At 40.9% G+C, this 22,130-nt stretch overlaps 1 protein-coding gene across 2 annotated transcripts; it reads right to left on the reverse strand.

The window, feature by feature from the left end:
• Window positions 1-6,017: 6,017 nt before the first annotated feature.
• IMPA1 (inositol monophosphatase 1) lies at window positions 6,018-19,710 on the reverse strand. 2 transcript variants are annotated; one of them, XM_042869851.1, is made up of 9 exons: window positions 19,627-19,710; window positions 17,573-17,653; window positions 16,316-16,449; window positions 13,995-14,099; window positions 12,920-12,965; window positions 12,676-12,784; window positions 11,815-11,923; window positions 9,333-9,484; window positions 6,018-8,912 (listed from the first exon to the last, which is right to left on the reverse strand). In XM_042869851.1, the coding sequence occupies exons 2-9, from the start codon at window positions 17,633-17,635 to the stop codon at window positions 8,794-8,796; spliced, it is 837 nt and encodes a 278-aa protein (XP_042725785.1). In that variant the 5' UTR covers window positions 17,636-17,653; window positions 19,627-19,710; the 3' UTR covers window positions 6,018-8,793. The 2 variants fall into 2 exon arrangements, with proteins under 2 accessions (XP_042725785.1, XP_042725784.1); XM_042869850.1 differs by having other exon boundaries at window positions 19,632-19,702.
• Window positions 19,711-22,130: the final 2,420 nt, after the last annotated feature.

A 22,130-nucleotide genomic window follows, 5' to 3' on the forward strand; every position in this document is an offset into this window, starting at 1 on the left:
ATCAAGCCAAAATAAAAAGGGGGCAGCAGGGAACCAAATAGTTTCTGCTTCAGTTGCACAATAAGAGCAAGAGAACCACACACAAAAAAATTTGTCATGCTCACAGCTGTCATCCACATTCAATTCAGGAACTTCCTGAGCAAACTGCGATTTATTTATGACTTCTAGTGAGTTTCACTTCACTGATCACTTGAGTCTATTCTACATCCTTTTCTGGGAACTGGTTTTCAAGTTCTGCCAGAAATAGAATTTAAGACATAGTGCTACTCCTCAGTTTTGTCTACTGAATAATTGTTAGAACTTCCAACTGAAGATAACTCTGTTTTGAGAGGCACTTATTTCTCCATGTTTATTGCACAGAAAGATGAGGTAAACAACTATCTGGATAGGCTGGATAACTGGGCTGAGGCCAGCGGGATGAAGTTCAACAAGACCAAGTGTCCTGCACTTCAGCCACAACCCCCAGGCAATGCTACCAGCATGGGGCAAAGTGGCTGGAAGACTGTGTAGAGGAAATGGATCTGGGGATATTGACTGATGCTTAGGCTGAACGTGAGCAGTGTGCCCAGGTGGGCAAGAAGGCCAATGGCATCCTGGTTTGTATCAGAATTAGTGCTGCCAGCACAAGTGAGGCCATACCTCGAGTACTGTGTTCAGTTTTGGGCCCCTCACTACAAGAAAGACATTTGAAGCCCTGGAGTGTGTCCAGAGAAGTGCAATGAAGCTGTGAGGGATCTGGAGCACAAGTCTTATGGGAGTGGCTGAGGGAACTGGGATTGTTCAGTATGGAGAAGAAGATGCTCAGGGGTGACCTTATCACTCTCTACAACTACTTGAAATGAGCTTGTGGTGAGGTAGAAGTCAGCCTCTTTTCACATGTACTAGCAATAGGACAAGAGGGAATGGCCTCAAGTTGTGTGAGGGGAGATCCAACTTGGATATTTGGAAAAGTTTATCTGAGAGAGTGGTCACTCACTGGAATGGGCTGCCCAGGGAGGCAGTGGAGTCACTGCCTCTGGGGGTGTTCAAGAAGTGTTTAGATGTTGTACTGAGAGACATGATTTAGTGGGAAATATGGGTGAAAGCTGGATGGTTCAACTGGGAGATCTTAGAGGTCTTTTCCAACCTTGGTGATTCTATGCTTCTATTCTGAATTCCCAAGGAGACATCAACATAACTGATGCTGAGGTGCACTGATACTTCTCTGTTGAAGATTGCAATGAAATCTTCAGGAAGTAAAGGAAATAAATACTTGTAACAGAGCCTGCTGAACTAGAGGGCCTAACTTTGTGCACAGAATTAGACTGACATTTCCTAAAACTTCAAGTATTAGGCTTAGCAGTTGGCAGGTACTTAGAGGGCAGAAAAAAATACTTCTCACTGGTTCACAGATGATGCATTTTCCACAGAATTTCAATAAAGGACAGAAGAAATTAGGTGAACAGGAGCACACACTAGTGCGTAACTTATTTTCTCTTATAATTGATTTTTTTTCAGCATCAGATACACAAATGACTGTTGGTGGAAATCATTATGTCAGGGTTTGCACTGCCTTTCAGTGAAAACAGCTGTTCAGACCCTAAGTATCTACAGAACTAAAGCTTTTAACCTCTCTGCTGTTTACATTTAGTTTAACATTATGAATTCCATTTCAGCTAGCGAGCTGAAAAAAGTGCACAGATGAAGTGGGGTACAATTTACTTTCACATAGTTAATACATTGCTAATTACACCTGAGTAAATATTGAAACAGAAATTTCTAACAGCATTAAGCATTACTCTCTTTTAAATGTGTTTTGCTGGAGGACTGTTCAGAACTGTAATCACAATTTCAAGTATAATGAGGCAGAAAGAAAAGGAGTTTTTACTATTTTTAGCTTTCAGTAGTGAGGTGAAAATAGTAACTATTTTTCAGCTGTTTGCCTACACGAGGCCGATGCTAACAGTCAGTAATCTGGAGGTTTCTGTCATTAATAACAAATAAAGTTATCCTAGACTTGAATTAACCTTTTGTTTGGGAAAAGCTGCATCTACTTAGGCTTTCAATATAGCTATATGGAAAACCTATACAGAACTCACACTGTCTGTTCATTATTGGAGATGAACTAGGGGCTGCTTTCTGCAGCAATTTGTCCTTAGCCAAGCTCCTTACTGCCAGAAACAGTACTTGAAACTTTTCTCCAAATGGGAATTTGGAGCTGAGGATAGCCAGAGGAAGAACAAACCTTTTGCATCACCACAGAGGTCATAGTGGAAGAAAGTTATATTGTTATGATCCCACAGTAGAGTGACTTGGTCATTTTATGTCACCCTGGCTTGTAATGAAAGTGAGTTGCAGGCACTCCTGGGCATATCTCTCCTTTTGCTATATGCTATTAGGATACAGAATGCCTCAGAGCCTGCCCAGCACCCTGTGCTGATGTGCTTAGCAGAGCTTACAAAAGGCATGGCATGTTTGGGATCACAGGGTCCCTCCAGATGTGCTATAGTGAAAATTGTGAACCATATGTATTAGCATTACTTTTTCTCTCTGTCACTACCTTCTGCTGAGAAACTTTCTTTAGTATGCTGCATATAGACCTATGAGAGAATGAAATAAAGGGATAAGTCATCTGTCAACGCTAGGATAGGTTATTAAAAGCATAGTCTCAATACACTCTATAGTCTATTGACAGTTTAGACACATCTGGTAAAGCTCCTTCAACATCATCACAGCACATTTGGAAGCAAAATAGTTTCTACTGGGCTAGAGTTCTCTGGATAATAAAACAGTAGCATTGCTAAAATGATGAAGAGCTGTTCATTTGTGCCTCGGCCTGTAGCCCAAGAGCTGTTGTACCTGCATACAGATTGATGCACAGATACCCTGACCATTATTTTATAGGTTTAAAAAAGGCTTCCAAATGCCATGTCCTGATTTGTGACAGCAAAAATCCAGGGGAAATGACTACAGACTTAAAGATAGTACAATCTAATATTTTGCAAAGCATCAATACATCAAAATGCTTTTGCTTTAATTTAGAATCCAAATTCCTGTGATAAATACCACCATCTTTCAATACACTTACGCTGAAAGGCAGGGAATGTTAATGCTGCTGGCACAAGAAAAGTCCTGTTTCAAATTTCTTGTCAAGACACAGACACACAGAGTGAAAATCCTCACACATTCGAGGTATAATTCGTCTTAATAATTATCTGATATGGTTGTAGTTGTTAATTAGGAACAGCAGGACGGGGTTGGAAGGGATTGAAGGGAACCGTGGTGTCTCCCTGGCTTTGGCTGCCATCTAGTGTTATGTCAGGAACGGTGAAGTTCGGCTAAGTGAGTCTGTGAGTCTCTTAAGACTGAACTCCATTTGTGTGCAGAAAGGATGAATTGCACAGATCCACAGATCTCCGACGGACAGCAGAGGGGGAAGATTTAACACAGCAAGGGAGGAAGAGCGTCTATGATATTAGATGCCAAGTATTTCTTCTGAATTAACTGCTTTCCGTGGTTGTGAATGTGAAGAACAGACGTATGCAAACATAAACTTTGATCCCCGCTGCTTGAAAAGGGAGTGGTTTCCATACTTCACTACTGCCGTCATACGGTTGTTACTGTTCTATTTTGGGCTTCTTTTCCTTTCACTTAAATGTGTGTACAAACGGCCTGATTCTTAACAGCAGCAGCAACAGTAGTGTAGGAAAGAAAAAATCCCAGTGTAAAACTCTTGACCACAACCATGGAAACCAATTGCAAGTATAATACACAGTGTATAAGCTCAAGCTAATGTACAAGCCATCAGCATAGGTGATAAGCTTCTGGGACAGGATGGACATACACCATCATTTCTACCATTCTGGCAGCTTGAATTGTGGTAAGAAAATTTCTGTTCAACTGCAGGAGGATCTAATCCATCCTCTTCCAACAGGTAAGAGTTTGCAGCACTTTCACTCAGTGACATGATGTGTGTTCAGCTGAGCATGCTTCTCAGTTTTCTTTGGATGTTGCATATGGCTTTGAAGCTTTTGCTTGTCCTGTTGTAGCAGACAGACAGCAAGCACAAAGGAGGACATTTCAGAAACTGCTTGTCTTTAGGAAGATACAGATCTGCATGTGAAGATTGTGCAGACTGAAGAGTGACGTGACAGACTGCATTCACTGCCACTTTTGGTGCAGCACAGGCGGTAAGCCAGAGATGAAATGGATTATGTTGTCCTGGAGATGGCTGGCTCTGGCACAGGCTCTTGAGGTGTCACATCACCAACAATAACCTTCTGATGCCTGGAGCTTACACAAAGGAAGTCATGCCAACTGCTGTAGAACCAACAACAATATGCTGTAGGAAAATTGCCTGTCAGCACTGTAAAAGCAGGATCAGACTTGTGAAGTAATTATTTCACCCACAGATAATGAATAGAACTGAATTAGCAGCTGACTTTGAGAGGATGGGAAGCTCGTGAAAAGACAGATCTCCTGTATTTAAAATGCTTCACATTGAGCTCACGTTGACGTCTTATGTCTAGTCAAAGTATCTACTCAGCTCTAGGCATTAGACTGTACAGAAGAGCCTTAAAATCATAGCTTTGGAACGTGGATATTAGGAATAATAATCCGTATTTAATATTGAAGGAAAAAAAAAAGGATTCTTCAGAGCTGCTTTAGCAATACTACATGCAAGAAAAGGCTTCCAAGGATAAAGTCTACTAGAAGAACCCACTTTGAAGAAGTAGAAAAGCCCTGCAGTGTGTTATAGAAAATTATCACAATCTATCCTCAAATCAGTAAATTGAGAGGGCTACTGATCAGGGGTGATAGCCAAGAAATATCATTTTCTTTCTCGTACATAACCAGTACTAAAAATAGATTTAATGGATGGACCATTTAGTGGTAAGGAATTGGCTATATAGCCACATTCAAAGTGTTGCAGTCAATGGCTTGACACCCAGGTGGAGACCAGTGGCAAATAGCGTTCCTCAGGGATCTGCTCTGGGACTGGTGCTATGTAACATCTTTGGCAGTGACAAGGACAGTGGGTGAGGGCACCCTCAGCAACACTGCCAACAACACAAAGCCGTGGGGTGCAGCTGACATGCTGGAGGGAAGGGCTGCCAACTAGAGGAACTCTGACAGGCTTTAGAGGTGAGCCTGTGTGAACCTCATGAAGTTCAATGAGGCCAAGTGCAAGGAGAATCTCAAACGTAAATACAAGCCAAGCAATGTGTAGACAGAGAGCACCCCAGCTGAGGACTTGGGGTTGTTGGGGAATAAAGAACTGAGTACGAGCCAGCAGAGTACACTTGCAGTTCAAAAAGCCAGGTGTATCCTGGGCCACAACAAAAGAAGCATAACAAGTAGGCTGAGGGAGTCAGTAGTTCCTCTCTATTCTGCTCTCTTGAGACCCCACCTGAAGCACTCTGCTCAGCTTCGAGACCCCCAGCACAAGAAAGACAAGGAGCTGTCGGAACAGGTCCATAGGAGGGCCACAATGATGATCAGAGGGCTATAGCACCCTCCTGTGAAGACACTGAGTTTGTCCAGCCTGAAGGAGAAAAGGAAATGGGTAAGACCTTACAGCAGTCTTTCAGTACACAGAGACCTACAAAAAAGTTGGGATAGAGACTCTTTACCAGGGAGTATAGTGACAAGAGAAGGAGTAACAGTTTTGAACTAAAACAAGGTGAGATTTACATTAGATACAAAGAAGAAATTCTTCATTCTGAGGGCAGTAAGGCACTGGAACATGCTACCCAGGGAAGCTTTGGATGTCCCACCCCTGGCAGCATTCAAGATTAGGCTGGATGGGGCTTTGAGCAACGTGGGCTAAGGGATGGCCCCCTCAACCCCCATGGCAGAGGGGTTGAAACTAGATGATCTTCAAGTTCCTTCCAGTCTAAATCTGTGATTCCATACATGGTAACTGGTTTTCCTTTCTGATTGTCTCACATGAATTGTCCAGCAGAAGCTACCTCATAAATATATCACTTCATATACAAATTTTAGAACATAATTTAAACAATTTTAGCATGACTATCTTTGCCACCCCTTTTCAAAATAAAATAGGTGTTTTATTGAACTTTCAGGGACCATATCTTATAATCTCTCAAAAGCATTTTGATTACAGTTATCACAGTTTCACCATTTTACTAAATCTTTTGTCAAAATTGCACAGTAACAGATACAAAATGTGTCTAAACGACGACATTCAGGTGTACTTTCTATATGACTGGAAGTTATATAGACATAAGACGCAACTTACATTACGACTTATTTGAGAGAACCATGCTGCAGCGAAGTAGCAAGCAGGGATTTCTGATGTCCCTGAAAGGAAAACTGAAGTTAAAAAGAAAACAGAGAACTCCTAAAATCTGTCACATAGTTTAACAAAAAACAAACAAACAAAAAAAAACACCACAAAAAAACCTAGAAGGTGAATACTGAGTAAGAAAATAAATATGTGAAATGATGCTCCATAAATTCTCCATAGAGTGTTAGGAAAGCTAAGGGTGAGAAAGCTCTGTGTTTCAACCAGCTGCTGGGCCTCACAAACAGTGAAGAAAGTCAAGTGCTCTGTAAGATTTGAGATCTAAGGACTGACATAATTAGCATATTATCATCTCATGGGAAGCTGCTGAAGTATTTTTATAAGAACACTTATAAAAGTGTTCTTATATACTTTTATATATAGACAATATACACCTGCACTTGTTCTGTAGAGGCATAACAGTTCATGTGTATCAGAGGCCAAGACGACAAAGTTTTCAACTCAGAGACAGCCCCAAGCTCACATACCCAGCTTGCTGGATCCCAGCATTGCACTATGATATATATTAATTTTTTGTTTTCTCCTCAGAGAGAGGTTAGACATTGCAACAGATCACCCAGGGATAAAGTGGAGTCATCATTACTGGAGGTGTTTAAGGAAAGAGTGGACGCAGTACTAAGGGACATGGCTTAGTGGGCAACATTGCTGGCAGGTGGTTCATTGGCCTAGGTGATCTCAGACAGCTTTTCTAACGATTCTATCATTAAGCAGGGAAGCACACCTGAAGCAGCTGCTCCTCCAGGACCCATTTATTTTGAACACATCCTTTCACTTTATTTTTTTTTTAAACCTATGTCTCCATTTCACAAATTAATCAGTTTAAAAAAAAAAAAAAGTTATGCAGGTTTTGTTCTACAGAAGCCAGAGAAATAGTACAACAGTCATACTCAAGAAACAGTGATCCCAAATCATTTACAGCAATAAAGTTACAGTGAAATGGCCAAACAGTCCCTATCCATGTCAAATGGTAACTTTAAAAGTAAAATTAAGTCTGATTTTTTTTAAATTATTTTTAAAAAAGACCTAATATCAGGCAGCTGCTGATCATTAATGTTAATCATCTGGCATTAGATACAGTTTCAAATACAACATTTCAGCAAAACTGTTTAAAAAAAAAAAAAAAACGAACTGATATTAAAAGCTCAAATTAATGCTGGAACTTTCAAGAGAGAAGATCATTTGCCAAAACAAAGACAGTGGGACAGCAGTACAAATCAGGCTTTCCAAAATGTTGCTGTCTTCTGACTGGACAATCTCTATAAGACAATTTTATTTTGGAGACGTCAGATGCAGAAAAATCAGGTTAAAAAGTGATCTAAATTAAGGTTTTTTCTTAAAGTGCGTTCATTGTTTGGTCAGTAGACTGATACTTTTAAGTACAAAAATGCAAAGAACTGTATAGTTTTAGAAGTTTAGAACTATAAAGCATTAGATTACTGGTATTTCTTAGATTTGAAAACACTTAGGGTTAGAAACATATTTTCTTTTGTGCCTATCCACAACATAACACAATGGAAACCTGAACTTGGTCAGTCATCGCTTTTATAACTCAGAGAGAACGATGTAAGAAGCCTGGACTACTGGCTTATTTTTTGCCAGTTCAGACTTCAATTATTCCTTAGGTTCTGAAATTAATTAATCATGGAGAAACTCAAACAAGATTAATGGGTATTATGGTTCAAATAATAAGAGTAAGAACCTAGTACATACAAGCTGATAATTCCAAGTGACAGGACAAATTTAAGTCATACTTCAATCTTAAGCAGGAGCAAGTCCATCTGTCAATAGGAAGTGTGCTCAGAACTTATTCTTGGGAAAAACATGTTTTCCTGGCACAGTAGTTATTATTTCTGCAACTGTAATAAATATGCAAGAATATTGGCCACATAAAAAGCAAAAGAGGAGACTGTGTTTATCTAATGTAAAAAAGGTAGAACCATGACTACAAAAACAAAGACAGGTAACTAAAAGGGGCTTTAAATGAGATCCCAAACTACAAGCAACTAAAAAAACATTCAGAAATACATAAACTACTTCTAGAAAAACCCTAACAAGTTAAGGAAATTGATATGTTGATGATACTGAAAAAGAAACAACAGTCAGGAGAGAAAAGGTTAGAGAACGGATAAACAGTACTGCCTTAAGCTTCTGCGTGGTGCTGAGATAGTGAATCTGTTTTGGTATTATGTAACTAAAGGGTGTTAGCTATGCTTTCCAGTGTAGTATAAAGCTTCAAAACAGCAGTTGTAGATCTATAAAAGGAAGCAAATATGTGTTTTTAATGCTAAATAGAATACTTGACAATAAAAGCTTACGTAGATCTTGGTCCAATCTCAAAACACTGCTTCACAGTCACACCATAAGCTATCCAGTACTGAAAGAACACAATCTATTTTTTTTTAAATCAGGTGCCAGGTGTGGAACAACCACCACATGAGAGAGAGAACCATTGTACAACTGTATGTTTAAAGGTGCAGCTTTGGTATTCAGTTAGTTGCATCATCTCTTTTCAGAGGAATTATCTGAAGTGCTTTGGCTATTCTCTCTGCAATAGGTCGACTGCTTGCTGCAATTATTCTCCGAGACATCAAATCAAATGGTCCACCTAGAAATAAAAGCAAGCAAGTTAAGTAGCTTTTTGCTGGAAAAAAAAATATTAAAAGTTGTTAAGAAAATGAGCATTAACAAAAAAAAGGATATATTATGATTCTGGACCACGTCCTGCCACTGGATAAAAACACATTTAACTCAACCAGTTTATGCAGCATATGAACTACATTTAAATTCTTCTGAACACGTTTACCGCTTTTTTTTAAAAAAATTTTTTCTTAATTTTTTTTTTTTTAATTTCTGTCTTTTTTTGTGCTCAGCCAAATGGTTTAGAAAGTGATATGCTCTTAAGCTGTAAGACAATTGTCTCTGTATATTAACGATGTTAATTCTGCTTAGTAGCAATAACCTCTCTGCATTCTCTTTTCAGCTGTTTAAAGTGACAAAGGAATGTTGTGCATTCTGCTATGCTTACCTGAGGCATCCAGGAGCACACCTCCTGCTTCAGTAATAATGATTCCAGCCCCTGCCATATCCCAGCAGTGAATCCCCATTTCATAATAGGCATCAGCTCCACCCGCTGCCACAAGGCACATGTTCACAGCTGCTGTACCAACGGCTCTAATCCTAAAGAAGACAGTTGTTTTTCAGTAAAGAACAGTTTGTAAGGAAGTCACAAGGTATGTGCACATGGCAAAGAACACAAAAGCATCATGTGCAGAATGAGCTGAGCTAGAGCAAACAGGATGGAATGCTGCAAATATGTGCAACTTCATTTGCAATTACTTTGTCTAAGTAGCTCAAAGCTGTGTGCATAGCAAATTCCCAGAAATAATATTTATGAATTCCAATTTAAAACCTGGCTTTAGAAAGAAAATAAATATTGAATAACAGCCTAAAAAAAACCCAACAACTATTATGGAAGATAGCTGGGAGGAATGGCTGACAGACCCGCAGACTGTGAGACTTAAATAGGCAGAAGAGTTGGGCAGAGAGGAACCTGATGAGGTTCAACAAGAGCAAGTACAGACTCTTATACCTTGGGAGGAATAACAGCACTAGTATAGGTTCAGGACTGATCTGCTGGAGAAGGAGCTCTTGAAGAAAGACATAGGTGTCGTGGCGGGCAACAAGTTGACCGTGAGCCAGCAGTGCACCTTTGTGGCCAAGAAGGCCAGTGGTATCCTGGGGTGCATTAAAGAGCACGGCCAGCAGGTCGAGAGAGGTGATCCTCCCCCTCTCCCCTGCCCTGGTAAGGCCACGACTGGAGTACTGCATCCAGTTCTGGGCTCCGTAGTTTAAGAAAGATGAGCAACTTCCACAGACAGTCCAGCAGAAGGCCACAAAGACGATTAGAGTCCTGGAACATGTCCCTTATGAGGAGAGGCCAAGAGACCTGGGACTGTTCAGCTTGGAGAAAACTGGCAAGGGATCCTACCAGTGCTTATAAATATCTGATAGGCAAGAGTCAAGTGGATGAGGCCAGGCTCCTTTCAGTGGTGCCTAGTAACACGACAAGAAGCAACAGGCCCAAGTTGAAACAGAGTTCCCTATGAATATGAGAAAAAAATTCTTTATTTTGAGGGTGACAGCACAGGAACAGGCTGTCCAGAGAGGCTGTGGAGTCTCCTTCACTGGTAATACTCAAAACCTGCCCAGATGCTTTCCTGGGCAACCATCTGTATGGAACTTGCTTTAGCAGGGGGTTAGACTAGATGCTCTCCAGAGGTCCATTCCAAGCCCTACAATTTGTTGATTTACCCATGAAACAGTAACAGATACTCTACTCTGCTTTTCCTATACAAGACTTCAAATACAGTGCACACTTATCAACACTGAAAAGACACTTACTTCCCTTTCTCAAGGGAAGCTCAGTAAACATCTCTGGCTTGCAAAAAAACCCAATAGCAATCATCATAAAAAAATAAATCACGCAGTGTAAAACCAGTCTGGGTAACTTAATCAAAATCTTCTTTGTGTTACAAATTCTATCTCCTTTTGGAAATATTGATGTCATTAATTAAGGAACCTGTTTAAGTACTTATTTCAATTATCAGCAGAATTTGCATTACATCGTAATTGATAGCAGCTAAGTTACAGCAAGAAGGAACTTAAATCAACTTCAAGCTCTTTTTACACATAAAATACCAAAGTTGAAGTGAGGAAACACTTCATGCTTTCCTTCCTTATAACTTAACATATAATCCTCAATGACACTGGAAGGATTTTTGAAAACACAAACTAAGTGTTTAATGTCAAAACAAGAACCTTGAGAATCTCAGCATAAAACTATAACTACTTTTAGATTAGAAACAGGAGCAGACTGAACAAGAGAAATCTGTCTACTGGAACCACCTTCATTTAAAGAAAATGGTTTGTGGAAATGTAGGTTTCGGGTCACCTAGATGAGAAGAAACAAGGAACACATTGAGCTAGGAGCAGTTTGCTGGTAATGTCAATTATTTGGAAAATTAGAAGTATTTGTGCAGAATTAAAAGAGGAAAGGAAGATCTACTTTTGTCTTCTATATTAGCAAATAAAAATGACTTCTGTTGCTACACAGAAATAAGACATCTAACAGCTGCTTTAATACAGCATAGCATATCCAATCACATTTCACAGAATCACAGAATCACAAGGTTGGAAACGACCTGCAAGATCATCTAGTCCAACCACCCTCCCATTCCTATCAGTGCCAAAAGCTACTAAACCATCTCTCGTAGCTCTTAAAAAACAAAACAAAAGCCTAGGAAAACAATACTTCCTAGTCCTACAAACCATGCTTTAATTTTCAATTCTATCTGATTTGTTACTGTTTTGTTCATTATATCTCAGTCTCAAAAAGTGAAAATACAGTTTCTCTGCAGAGGGCTACTACACAGTAGCATTTATATCCCACTGCATTTCAAAATATGCAAATGATCTGTCCTAAATATCAAAAATTAACAGTATCTTACCCGTGAATAGGAATACTGAGGAGTCTTTCCATGTTAGAAAGAACAACTTTTATAGTCTCTGGATCACGATTTGATCCCAATTCTGTCACTATAAGGGATTTTGTAATGTCTGAAAAAAAAAATAAAATAATAATAATAATAAAACCTCACTTTTCCAACAGTACAACTTAGATACCTAATTACTGTTATTAAACTTAAGATAAATTCAAGCAGAGATTACACCATTGATTTCTTACACAAAAGAATAAAAGTCATTTAAATATTAATACTACATGTACATGGATGTATAAAAATCCTTAGAAGTGTAACGGCAGGACAATATGAAATAAAGTCAATATAGCATAAGATGGTTTAATTTTATGTATACATTAATCGATGTCATTACTAAGAAAAAGCATTGTTTGAAAAATTAATGAATTCTCAGAACTTTAAAGGCCCTCCACTTTAAGTGAGGATTTTATTTTATACAGGATAGGCAAGTACAAAAGAGTGACAGTGATTTAAAACCTGAACAAAGTTCACAGCTGGACAACGTTGAATTGTTTAATAGATTTGTTATGGTTCCTACAGAACAAACAGAGGGATTGCAGGCTTACAGGAAATGCACTTTAAAAAACCAACACAGACAAGGAATAAGAAATTCAACTGCTGAGTGCTGATCATGCAAAGATCACAAGCATGTTATATGGATCAAAGAGAATGTAACTGTTTCTCAGATCTGAATAATTCATGGCCAAAAAGCCTGTGTTTGTAAGCAAAACAGCATGCTAACAAACTGGAATACATCCAAGTCCAAAAGCATCGATGCACCACTTGTAAAAGAAATGAAATTATTTTAAAAAGCTTTGTTGTTCCACTTACCTTCTTGGCCTGACACTTTAAGTTTCTGACCATTGCAAAATGCCCCTTTTCCTCTTCTGGCAGTGTACATCTTGTCTTCAACACAGCTGTACACAATTCCAAACTCTATCTGCAAGGAAAAGTGACATTTCTGTTTCTGTTCCCTTTCTTCCTATTTACTGTGAAAATACAAATCTTAATAATAACTAGCAACAAGAAATTGATTGGTTTTGCTTGATTAGATATTAAGTAATGAAAAGTATACCTTTTTGTTTACAACAAAGCCAATTGAAACTGCCACAAATGGAAACCTACAAAACAAAACATTTCACTAAAGTGAAGACACCAAACTTCTTTTGTTACCATGCTTATGCTTAACAAAAACAATGTTCACTCATGTGCAATAAAGAAAGAAATGTGGAATATATAGGAAATAATACTTTTTCTGGAATTTGCAGAGTTTACTATGAAAATACATCCAACAACACCATTTATCATTGCAAATACAAACTTTTCTACCCAGTGAAGCTACGAGTGTTACATTTAGGCTTGGAGACTGCCATTTTTATAGCTAAAGAATACAAGCAGGCCTCTGTACCACTAACCTTTCTCAGGAGGAACAAACTGGCCAAAACAGCCTCATCAGAAGCAGTTACTCATCTCCCCTGCCTTCCTTACAGATTTAAGTCGTTAAATTCAGCAGAACATGTTATTTTCTTCTGGCTTTTTTATACATGTTAATTATCAGGGTACAGCACCTATTTAAAGCTGCGGCCCACACAGAAACAGTCATTTGAAAATGGTATTCAAGAACATTAAAAAAAACCACCAAAAAACTCACCAAGGTCAAACTCTGTGCTTCACAGATGAGGGAACAGTCAGTCATCACTACCCTGAAAGCCCCCTTCTCAACATACAGAACACCCATAAGCAACCACTAGTGATAATTTCATTTTCTTTCATTGTAGGAGCTCCCAGATCAGATTTGAAAGCTGCTGGAAACCAGTGCTTAGAGCTGTTACTGCCTTTCACTAAGACCTCTCTGAAGGTGCAGCTCCTAATTCTGACTCCTGATGCTTTTCAAGGCTGCTGACCACACATAGTAAAAAGCTTTGAAGGAATATATGCTCACGGTAATGGCAACACTACTATAAAAGTTACAGAAATACTAAAATAACAATTAAAATTATCCAGTATCTCATTAAATTTCAACAGTTCGTAACTACCAACAATATCCCTTTTAAAGGAATTTAAAAGAGAAAAGGCTGTACTTTCCAGGAATTGCAGAAAGAAAAATGTTAATCAGTTGAAGTTGCTAACACAAAGAGTGAAAGGTGAACCTGTGCACGAAGTTGGTAGTTCCATCAATAGGGTCTATAATCCATGTGGGGCTATCTGTCAAAATGCTGCCCTCTCCAGCTGCAACCGATTCTTCTCCAATAAAGCTGCAGTAGGAAACATATTTAAAAGATACAAAGAAATTGTTTAGAAGTTCTGAATTACAATACTGTCCTTGAAACTTAAATTCTTGAAGCAAGATGCAGGCTTTCATACCATCACAAATCATATGTGAAAAGAGGAGAAAAGCTGGAAAGCACCAACTGCACCTGACCAAGCTTGTACTGAAATTTATCATGTCAGAAAACAGCACAAATGGTGGGGGAAAAAAATGCTTTTTTCATATCCCTCACTGGAATTTAGCATTCTAAACACTGAAGTTTTCATTCTAAACAGTAACACCATCACCAAGCTTTGGCTAGAGTACTTTCAGTTTATTTGTGCTATAAAGCATTGCTTGCCTGTATTTTAACTGCAGAAAGCTTTTATGGTCACACTCACGTGCTTCGATCACTACAGTAACTGGTCATTAACACTTAACTCAGATATGGCAAAATGGTTACAACTCAGAACTGCATTTTATGAGCATTCTGAAAAAATGGAACTTGGTTAAGGGATGAAAACCAAATCAGAGCCTCCCCAAAAGACAGGGCAAAGCGTGTGTGATCAGGCATGCTACTAAACCACGGGACACATGTAGCTGTACCACAAAAACCCAAATTTCAGAATCTGTTTTTTGGAAGTATTTGTTTTGAACTGCAAAATGATTAGGATCAATGTTAGCAGGTAGAATTCTCTTCTATGCTTTTCACACATTTATTTTACCACATATTACTCAACCAATGAAAAGCACACATCAAGTGCCTGCTCTTATGATCAACTGGAGAAGTGAAGATAACTGCTCAGAAAGAAACAGCACGTTTCCAAAATGCAGATCTTCAAGAAGAGAAAGACTGAAGAGTTATTTCAGGTAAATGAGAAATTTATCAGAAACAAATTCAACAGAAATGTGTCCAAGAAAGTATAAATTACCTAATATAAAACGAAGTTTAAATAGTCTAACCTGTTTGTCAATACCAGAAACTTCTTTCTTCTGAGGTTGTTACTTACACCTGGACGCTTACACTGATTTGGTTAGGTTACTGAGATTACATCACTTGAGTCCTACTAACTTTGTGCTTATTTATTTTTACATATATTGCTATGATAAGAAAATCTCCAAGAAAAGGCATGAAAATTTAGCAAATCTCCTTTAGAAAACTGTACTAAACTTCAGCCTTATGTCAAAATCGGAAAGACAGCAAGTTAATACAACATGCCCTTCAAGAAGAAATTTCTTCTTATACAAATACATAAAACAAAGAGTATTTTGTAGTACACAGTACTTTGTATAACAAACTCAGTAATGCAGAAGCAGAAAAGTCAATCTGCTTTCAAGGCTCTTACACGTGTATTTACCATAGGCACACTCACTACCACAGCAGCCATCCAGCTTAGGCAGTGAAGATATGCAAGTTCGTACAACCAAAAGTATACAAGACATTTGGATCCAGTTACCTTGGGGCTGCTCATGATGCTCCAACACAAAAGACCAAGAACTTAATGACATACAGCTGGTTCAAACTGAAGTGATTTCCAGTATGAGCCTTGACCCATGGTAACTCTATGTCACTAACTACATGGATGCTACATTTTGTTACTATACCTCTCTTAAGTTGATACCAAAATTAGCAAGCAATGAATTTCAAAGCATTTGGGAAAAATTAGCGCTATGAAACAATATCCTAAAGCTATGGGAGATTTCTGTAGCTTTCCAACAGACAGTCATAACAGAATTTTACCAAGCAAAATCAAACTTGTCATTTCATTATCCCTTCCCTTTTATCAAAATTGAACTGATTAGAACCATAGAATGGCCTGGTTGAAAAGGACCATGATGATTATCTGGTTTCAACCCCCCTGCTATGTGCAGGGTCACCAACCACTAGAGCAGACTGCCCAGAGCCCCCTCAGAAGTGAGGAGGCGTTTGGCCTCTTCTTCCATGCAAGAAAACAGGACTTGAGGAAATGGCCACAAGTTGTACCAGAGGAAGTTCAGACTTTTTCTCTCAGAGAGTGGTCAGGTACTGGAATGGCTGCCCAGGGAGGTGGTGGAGTTGTGGTCCCTGGCAGTGTTCAAGAGGCATCTGGATGAGGAGCTACGAGATATGGGTTAGTGACTTGTATCAGCAGTGGTAATGGGAGGACAGCTGGACCAGATGATCTTGTAAGGTCCTTTTCAACCTTGTGATTCCATGATTCTATGATACATTAGGAACTGTACCTGTGAGAAGGATACTTTTCTTTTATCAATGAGATAATGAAGTTTTCTACTTTTTGATCAGTTTCAGTCACTAGATCTACTGGTGAACTTTTAATCATAATGGATTTTTCTTCCTTGAGCGCTCCACGGATTATCTGTTAACAAAAGAGGGGGAAAAAAAAAAAAAAGCTTTCTTCATTAACAGCATGGAAAAAATTAGCTCTCTCAGGAATCTGAGCATCACCCGGCATCATTTTTACTGCAATTTTCTACACTGCACATACATAACAGAAAGACAAACAGTGGCAAATCTCCATTTAATTACAGGGGCTCATCCCTACATCTTTCTGCAGTCCCTACTCAGCGCAAACTTCTACATGACCTTTACAAAGGTACATGACACTGAGCTCTGTTTGTTACAAGTGCTAAATTTATAAATTAATAAACAAACAGAAATATTTAGGACTGAGCGTATGTGATGCATTTTTAGCCAGATCTTACATTTATGATCTTAAAATTAGCAGAATCAGCTTGAATAAGAACGCATGCTGCAAGCCAGATTATTGGTTTACTCAGAAAGTTTTTTCAGGGAAGACTGTAACGAGGTTATAGCAGGGACAATGTTCTGCCATTTTGCAGCTCCAAGTACAGCATTAGCACACGTGCCATCTTCTCAAGCTACAGACAGCTGTACAAAGCAGAACTACAGTGAATAAATGAACTTCCATTAACAGCTCCTATGATGAGCCTTTGCTAAGACAGAGAAGCTCTTTAAAGAGATCTTAGATCACAATACTTTGAAGTACAGAAACTGTGAGAAATATTTCTTATTTGTAGATGTAAAGCATTCTTCAGAAAGAGAAAACAGCATGGTACGATACGCCACCAAGTCACTGTGTAAGGTCGACTAACAGTGTTCCAAAGAAAGACTGCCAACAGTTTTCAGGTACACAAAAAAATAAGGGAAACAAATTTAAGGGAAAAAACAAATACTCACTGTTTACCATTATTCCAAAATAATTTTAAAATGAAATCTAAGGAACAAAAGATATTCCTTGGTTTTTATTAGACCCTCATTCCAAGAAAGATGCAAAATTCTCTATTACACTAACCAAGCTGAAAGGTACTCCAATCTTGAAACACTTATTTAATTACTGTGCTAATTTTTTTTTTTTAAATACTCCTCTGAAGAATATAAAACACCAAAGCTCATTCAAAAGCTACACATATACCAGCCTCAATAAATAATGCTATTAGTTATAAATGGTTTATACTTACTTCCCCAGCTTTCTTTGCCAATGTAACTGCATAATCCATACATTCTTGCCAAGGATCTGCCATGTTTTCTTGACGTACAACCTACCAAAGGGATATGTTAACACAAGAAATGATTACGGTTACTATTTTAATAAATTATAACTTTTCACTCTTCCTGATCAGCCTGCAGTGTTCTCTCCTCTCTGAAATACAGAAGGCTGTATTATCTTTTACTCAGGAAAGAAGAACTTCAAATTTATTAAATGTCTAGTAGAGGTTACCAGATTATTTGCACATTTTGTGATGATCGATAAGGCACAACATAAAAACATTAATAAGTACAAATCCTCAGTGCTGAAAGACACAAGCATATATGCAATTCTACATTTAGACACATTAGACACTGACCTCAAAGTACAGAAAAGCTTTGAAAAGCAATAGCATGGTTACAAATAAGCAGTGCACAGCTCAGGGCCTGTTTGCTTAAAAGCCGCAGAATCATCACTATAATTTACTGCAGAAGACTGATGACATAAAGCTCAATCTAGTTTTAAGTATGGTTTAAATGAGTGTGAATGTCTTAAATTAGAAAGGAACAAACCCCAAACCTATACTTCATTGTTTATTCTGTCACTCTTTGCTCTAGGGGTGTGTTCCAAAGATGAACATGAAATGGTATTGATTCCACATGAGAAAGATCCCAGTCACCTAAAAACATCTTCTATAGACATTTATTAAGAAACAATACCACCTACCAACACCACAACCTCCTTGGGCAACCTGTTCCAGTGTGTCAACACCCTCTGTGAAAAACTTCTCCTTAATACCTAGCCTAAACCTCCTTGTCTCAGTTTAAAACCATTCTGCCTTGTCCTATCACTATCTACCCTCGTAAACAGTCATTTCCCCTCCTGTTTATATGCTCTCTTCAAGTACTGGAAGTCTACAATGAGTCTCTCCAGAGCCTTCTTTTCTCCAAGCTAAACAAGCCCAGTTCCCTCAACCTTTCCTCATAGTAGAGATGCTCCAGCCCTCTGATCATCTTAGTGGTCCTTCTCTGGACCCGCTCCAAGAGCTCCATGTCCTTCCTGTACTGGGGGCCCCAGGCCTGGACTCATTATTGCAGATGGGGCCTCACAAAAGCTGAGTAGAGGAGGACAATCACCTCCCTCTCCCTGCTGGCCACCCCTTTTTTAATGCAGCCCAGAACATAGTTGGCCTTCTGGGCTACAAGTGCACACTGCTGGCTCACGTTCAGCTTCTTTTCCAGCAGTACCCCCAAGTCCTTCTCTGCAGGGCTGCTCTCAAGGAGATCTTTCCCCAGGTAGTTCCTATGCAAGCAGTTCTCCTTGAGACATGATGAACAGGACAAGAGACCTGAAATGCTTGTCAATTTATAAGGATAAGCATTCATTAACAAAACCTTATACAATCACCATGACCCATCCCCAGCCCAAGTATCCTGATTTAATGGCCCTTGTCTAGTCCAGTTCCTAACAGCTGAAAATTGCCAAAAGAAACTCTACTTTTGTAAAACACAAGGAGGCGATGGCCCAATTGTGTTCATACCCTACTCAGCACAGATACCTGTGCACACAGGGCCAGTCAGATAACACCAGTAAGGTGCCGGGCACCCTGTGGCTGCGCACCAGAGGCGCCGAGCAACGTCCCGCTAAGCACACAGACACCCAGCACAACGGCACAGCAAAGGAAAAGCAACCAGTTACGATCAGAATTCCATCCCGACAGTAAACCTGCATGAATTCTAGTTAAACAGCAGCAGCCGCGTTTACGGGACGGAGCTGTTTTTTCCCTCCCGCCCCGCCGCCGGCCAGCCCCACAGGCTCAGCCCCGCACTGAGAGCGGAGGTGCGGCTGGCGGGAGCCCAGACCCGCCGGTCCCGGCAGAGCACAGGTCACCGGCACCCAGCCGCCATACGGGGCAACCGGGGTTCCAAAGGTCCCGTCAGGTCGAAAGGCGGCCTCAGTCGCGAGCAGCCCCTGCTTCACACGAGAAAAAGGCCGCGAGGGCAGCACCGCATGCCGGAATGGAGACCGAGGAGAAGGCCGCCTCACCTGACCTCAGCGCTCCCACCTCCGTTAACCGCCGCCGCTGCTCCAAGTGAGCCTTCACCCTCGGCGGCACTACGCATGCCCCGCAGGCGCCAAGCCACGCCCCTACACCGCCGGGTTACAGCGCGCATGCGCAGCGGGGAGCGGCGCCTTTCGCCGGCTGTCCCGGGCCCGCCACGCAGCTGCGGTGTTCTGTCAGTTCAAGATTTTTTCTGTAGAAGCTTTCAGCAGCTGTGCAACTGCCTCCTCTGCCTCCTTACTCCCCCCACCCTTCCCCTTCTCCCTCCACCCCCGTTAGGGCTGGTAGTTGAGATAATACCAAACCTGCAACCTGACAGACCACTGGTTTTGATGTTAAACATGCAGTAAATTTCCAGAAAAGCCCATACAATCCAGACAGATTTTTTGGAAACAAAAAAAGCTGCATTTTTTAGGTTAATATCGTTAAAGAGACATAGAGGGAAACAAAAGTCATTGCTTTCCTTGATAAGGTTGCCTGAACAGGTAACAGGAAAATTATGTCCTCCTGGACAACATGCTTGGTCACATAAAGAATGAGCATGTGATCCGAGACAGCCAGCACGGCTTCACCAAAGGAAGGTCATGCCTAACTAATCTTGTGGCCTTCTATGATGGAGTGACGGCATTGGTGGACGAAGGGAAGGCGACCGATGTCATTTACCTGGACCTGAGCAAGGCCTTTGACATGGTCCCCCACCACATCCTCATCTCCAAATTGGAGGGAAGTGGATTTGATGGGTGGACGACCCGATGGATAAGCAATTGGTTGAAAGGCCGCAGACAGAGGGTGGTGGTCAATGGCTCTATGTCCAGGTGGAGGCCGGTAACAAGTGGTGTCCCCCAAGGGTCTGTCTTGGGACCGGTGCTCTTTAACATCTTTATTAATGACATCGATGAGGGAATTGAGTGCACCCTCAGCAAGTTTGCTGACGACACCAAGCTGAGTGGTGCGGTTGATACGGTGGAAGGAAGGGATGCCATTCAGAGGGACCTCGACAGGCTGGAGGACTGGGCTCGGGTGAACCTGATGAGGTTCAACACGGCAAAGTGCAAGGTTTTGAATTTGGGCCGGAAGAACCCCAGGCACCTGTACAGGCTGGGAGGAGCGGTCCTTGAGAGCAGCTCGGCAGAGAAGGACCTGGGGGTCCTGATGGACGAGAGACTGAATATGAGCCAGCAGTGCGCTCTGGCAGCTCGAAAGGCAAATGGGATCCTGGGCTCCATCAGGAGAGGGGTGGCCAGCAGGGACAGGGAGGTGATTGTCCCTCTCTACTCGGCTCTTGTGAGGCCCCATCTGGAATACTGTGTCCAGGTGTGGAGCCCTCAGTACAAGAAAGACATTGAGATTTTGGAAAGGGTCCAGAGGAGGGCGACTAAGATGATCAGGGGGCTGGGGCACCTCCCCTATGAGGACAGGCTGAGGGAGTTGGGCTTGTTCAGCCTGGAGAAGAGAAGGCTGCGGGGTGACCTCATTGCAGCCTATCGATACCTGAAGGGAACCTACACCCAGGAGGGGAGTAAACTGTTCAGAAGGGCTGATAACAGCAGGACTAGGGGAAATGGTTTTAAGTTGAAGGAGGGAAGATTTAGGTTGGATGTTAGGGGGAAGTTCTTTACTAGGAGAGTGGTTAGGCCCTGGAACGGGCTGCCCAGGGAGGTTGTGGATGTGATTCTGTATGTCACATTCATCCAGAAAAAGCAAAATCCCTTTTTTCCTGCCTAAGATGTCAATCTGCCAACATCACCAAGCTTCATAAAAAGCAGCAGCCTTTTTCATGGCTGCAGTATAGCTAACTCTGTGTGTGCATATGTGTGTACTTGAATGATATGTTAATGGTATCAGAAAAGTATTGCTATGTCACTACTAACTTTAAAGCTTTTGAGATAATGAATCTGTGAGATTACAGATCCCGTGGGTGGGACATCGCATCTACTCTGCTCACCTCCACTACCAGCACACCTCCACTACCTGCAGCCACTGCAGCTGGGACCTGTCTGCAGACCTCGCTCCGTGGTCTGAGGCTGCTCTTCGGGTGATGTAAGCAGGGAACAACTGCGTGTGTTTTTTGTCTTGTGGTCAGTAGACCCAGGGATGAAGCACTGCCAGTCCTATGTGCATAAATACAGAAAAGCAAAGATGTTTGAAGAGGTGAAGTGCTCAGGTTCTTGTCCATTTTTTTTCCCCAAACATCAGTCTGTCTGTAAATACTGTCACTATCCTTACAAGCCCTGCCACTCTCTTAAACTTCTTTGTAGTTTTGGATCACCAGAAACAGTCTCCTGATGGTGCAAGACAAGCCCTTTAACTGGCAGCATTTCACGACTGATCTTAGTGAAGTCAGCCCATCACCCGTAGCTCTGACTAGGGAGGTTGTGGATGCCCCGTCCTTGGACGTGTTTAAGGCCAGGTTGGACGGGGTCCTGGGCAACCTGATCTGAATGTGTATGTTTGGTGGCCCTGCTAGGCAGGGAGGTTGGAACTACAT

The sequence above is a fragment of the Lagopus leucura genome, unplaced genomic scaffold, assembly GCF_019238085.1.
Source record: "Lagopus leucura isolate 7727_CA_CO unplaced genomic scaffold, USGS_WTPT01 Super-Scaffold_100002, whole genome shotgun sequence".
Lineage (NCBI taxonomy): Eukaryota > Metazoa > Chordata > Aves > Galliformes > Phasianidae > Lagopus > Lagopus leucura.

What these genes read in the sequence shown, in the direction of transcription:
- IMPA1 (XM_042869851.1), bottom strand. Translation starts at nt 17,635, where the DNA reads ATGGCAGATCCTTGGCAAGAATGTATGGATTATGCAGTTACATTGGCA. An exon ending in GAAAAGTATCCTTCTCACAG is followed by an intron (nt 14,100 to 16,315) that starts GTACAGTTCCTA and finishes TTCCTACTGCAG; the next exon opens with CTTTATTGGAGAAGAATCGG. An exon ending in TGTGCTCCTGGATGCCTCAG is followed by an intron (nt 8,913 to 9,332) that starts GTAAGCATAGCA and finishes TTTTATTTCTAG; the next exon opens with GTGGACCATTTGATTTGATG.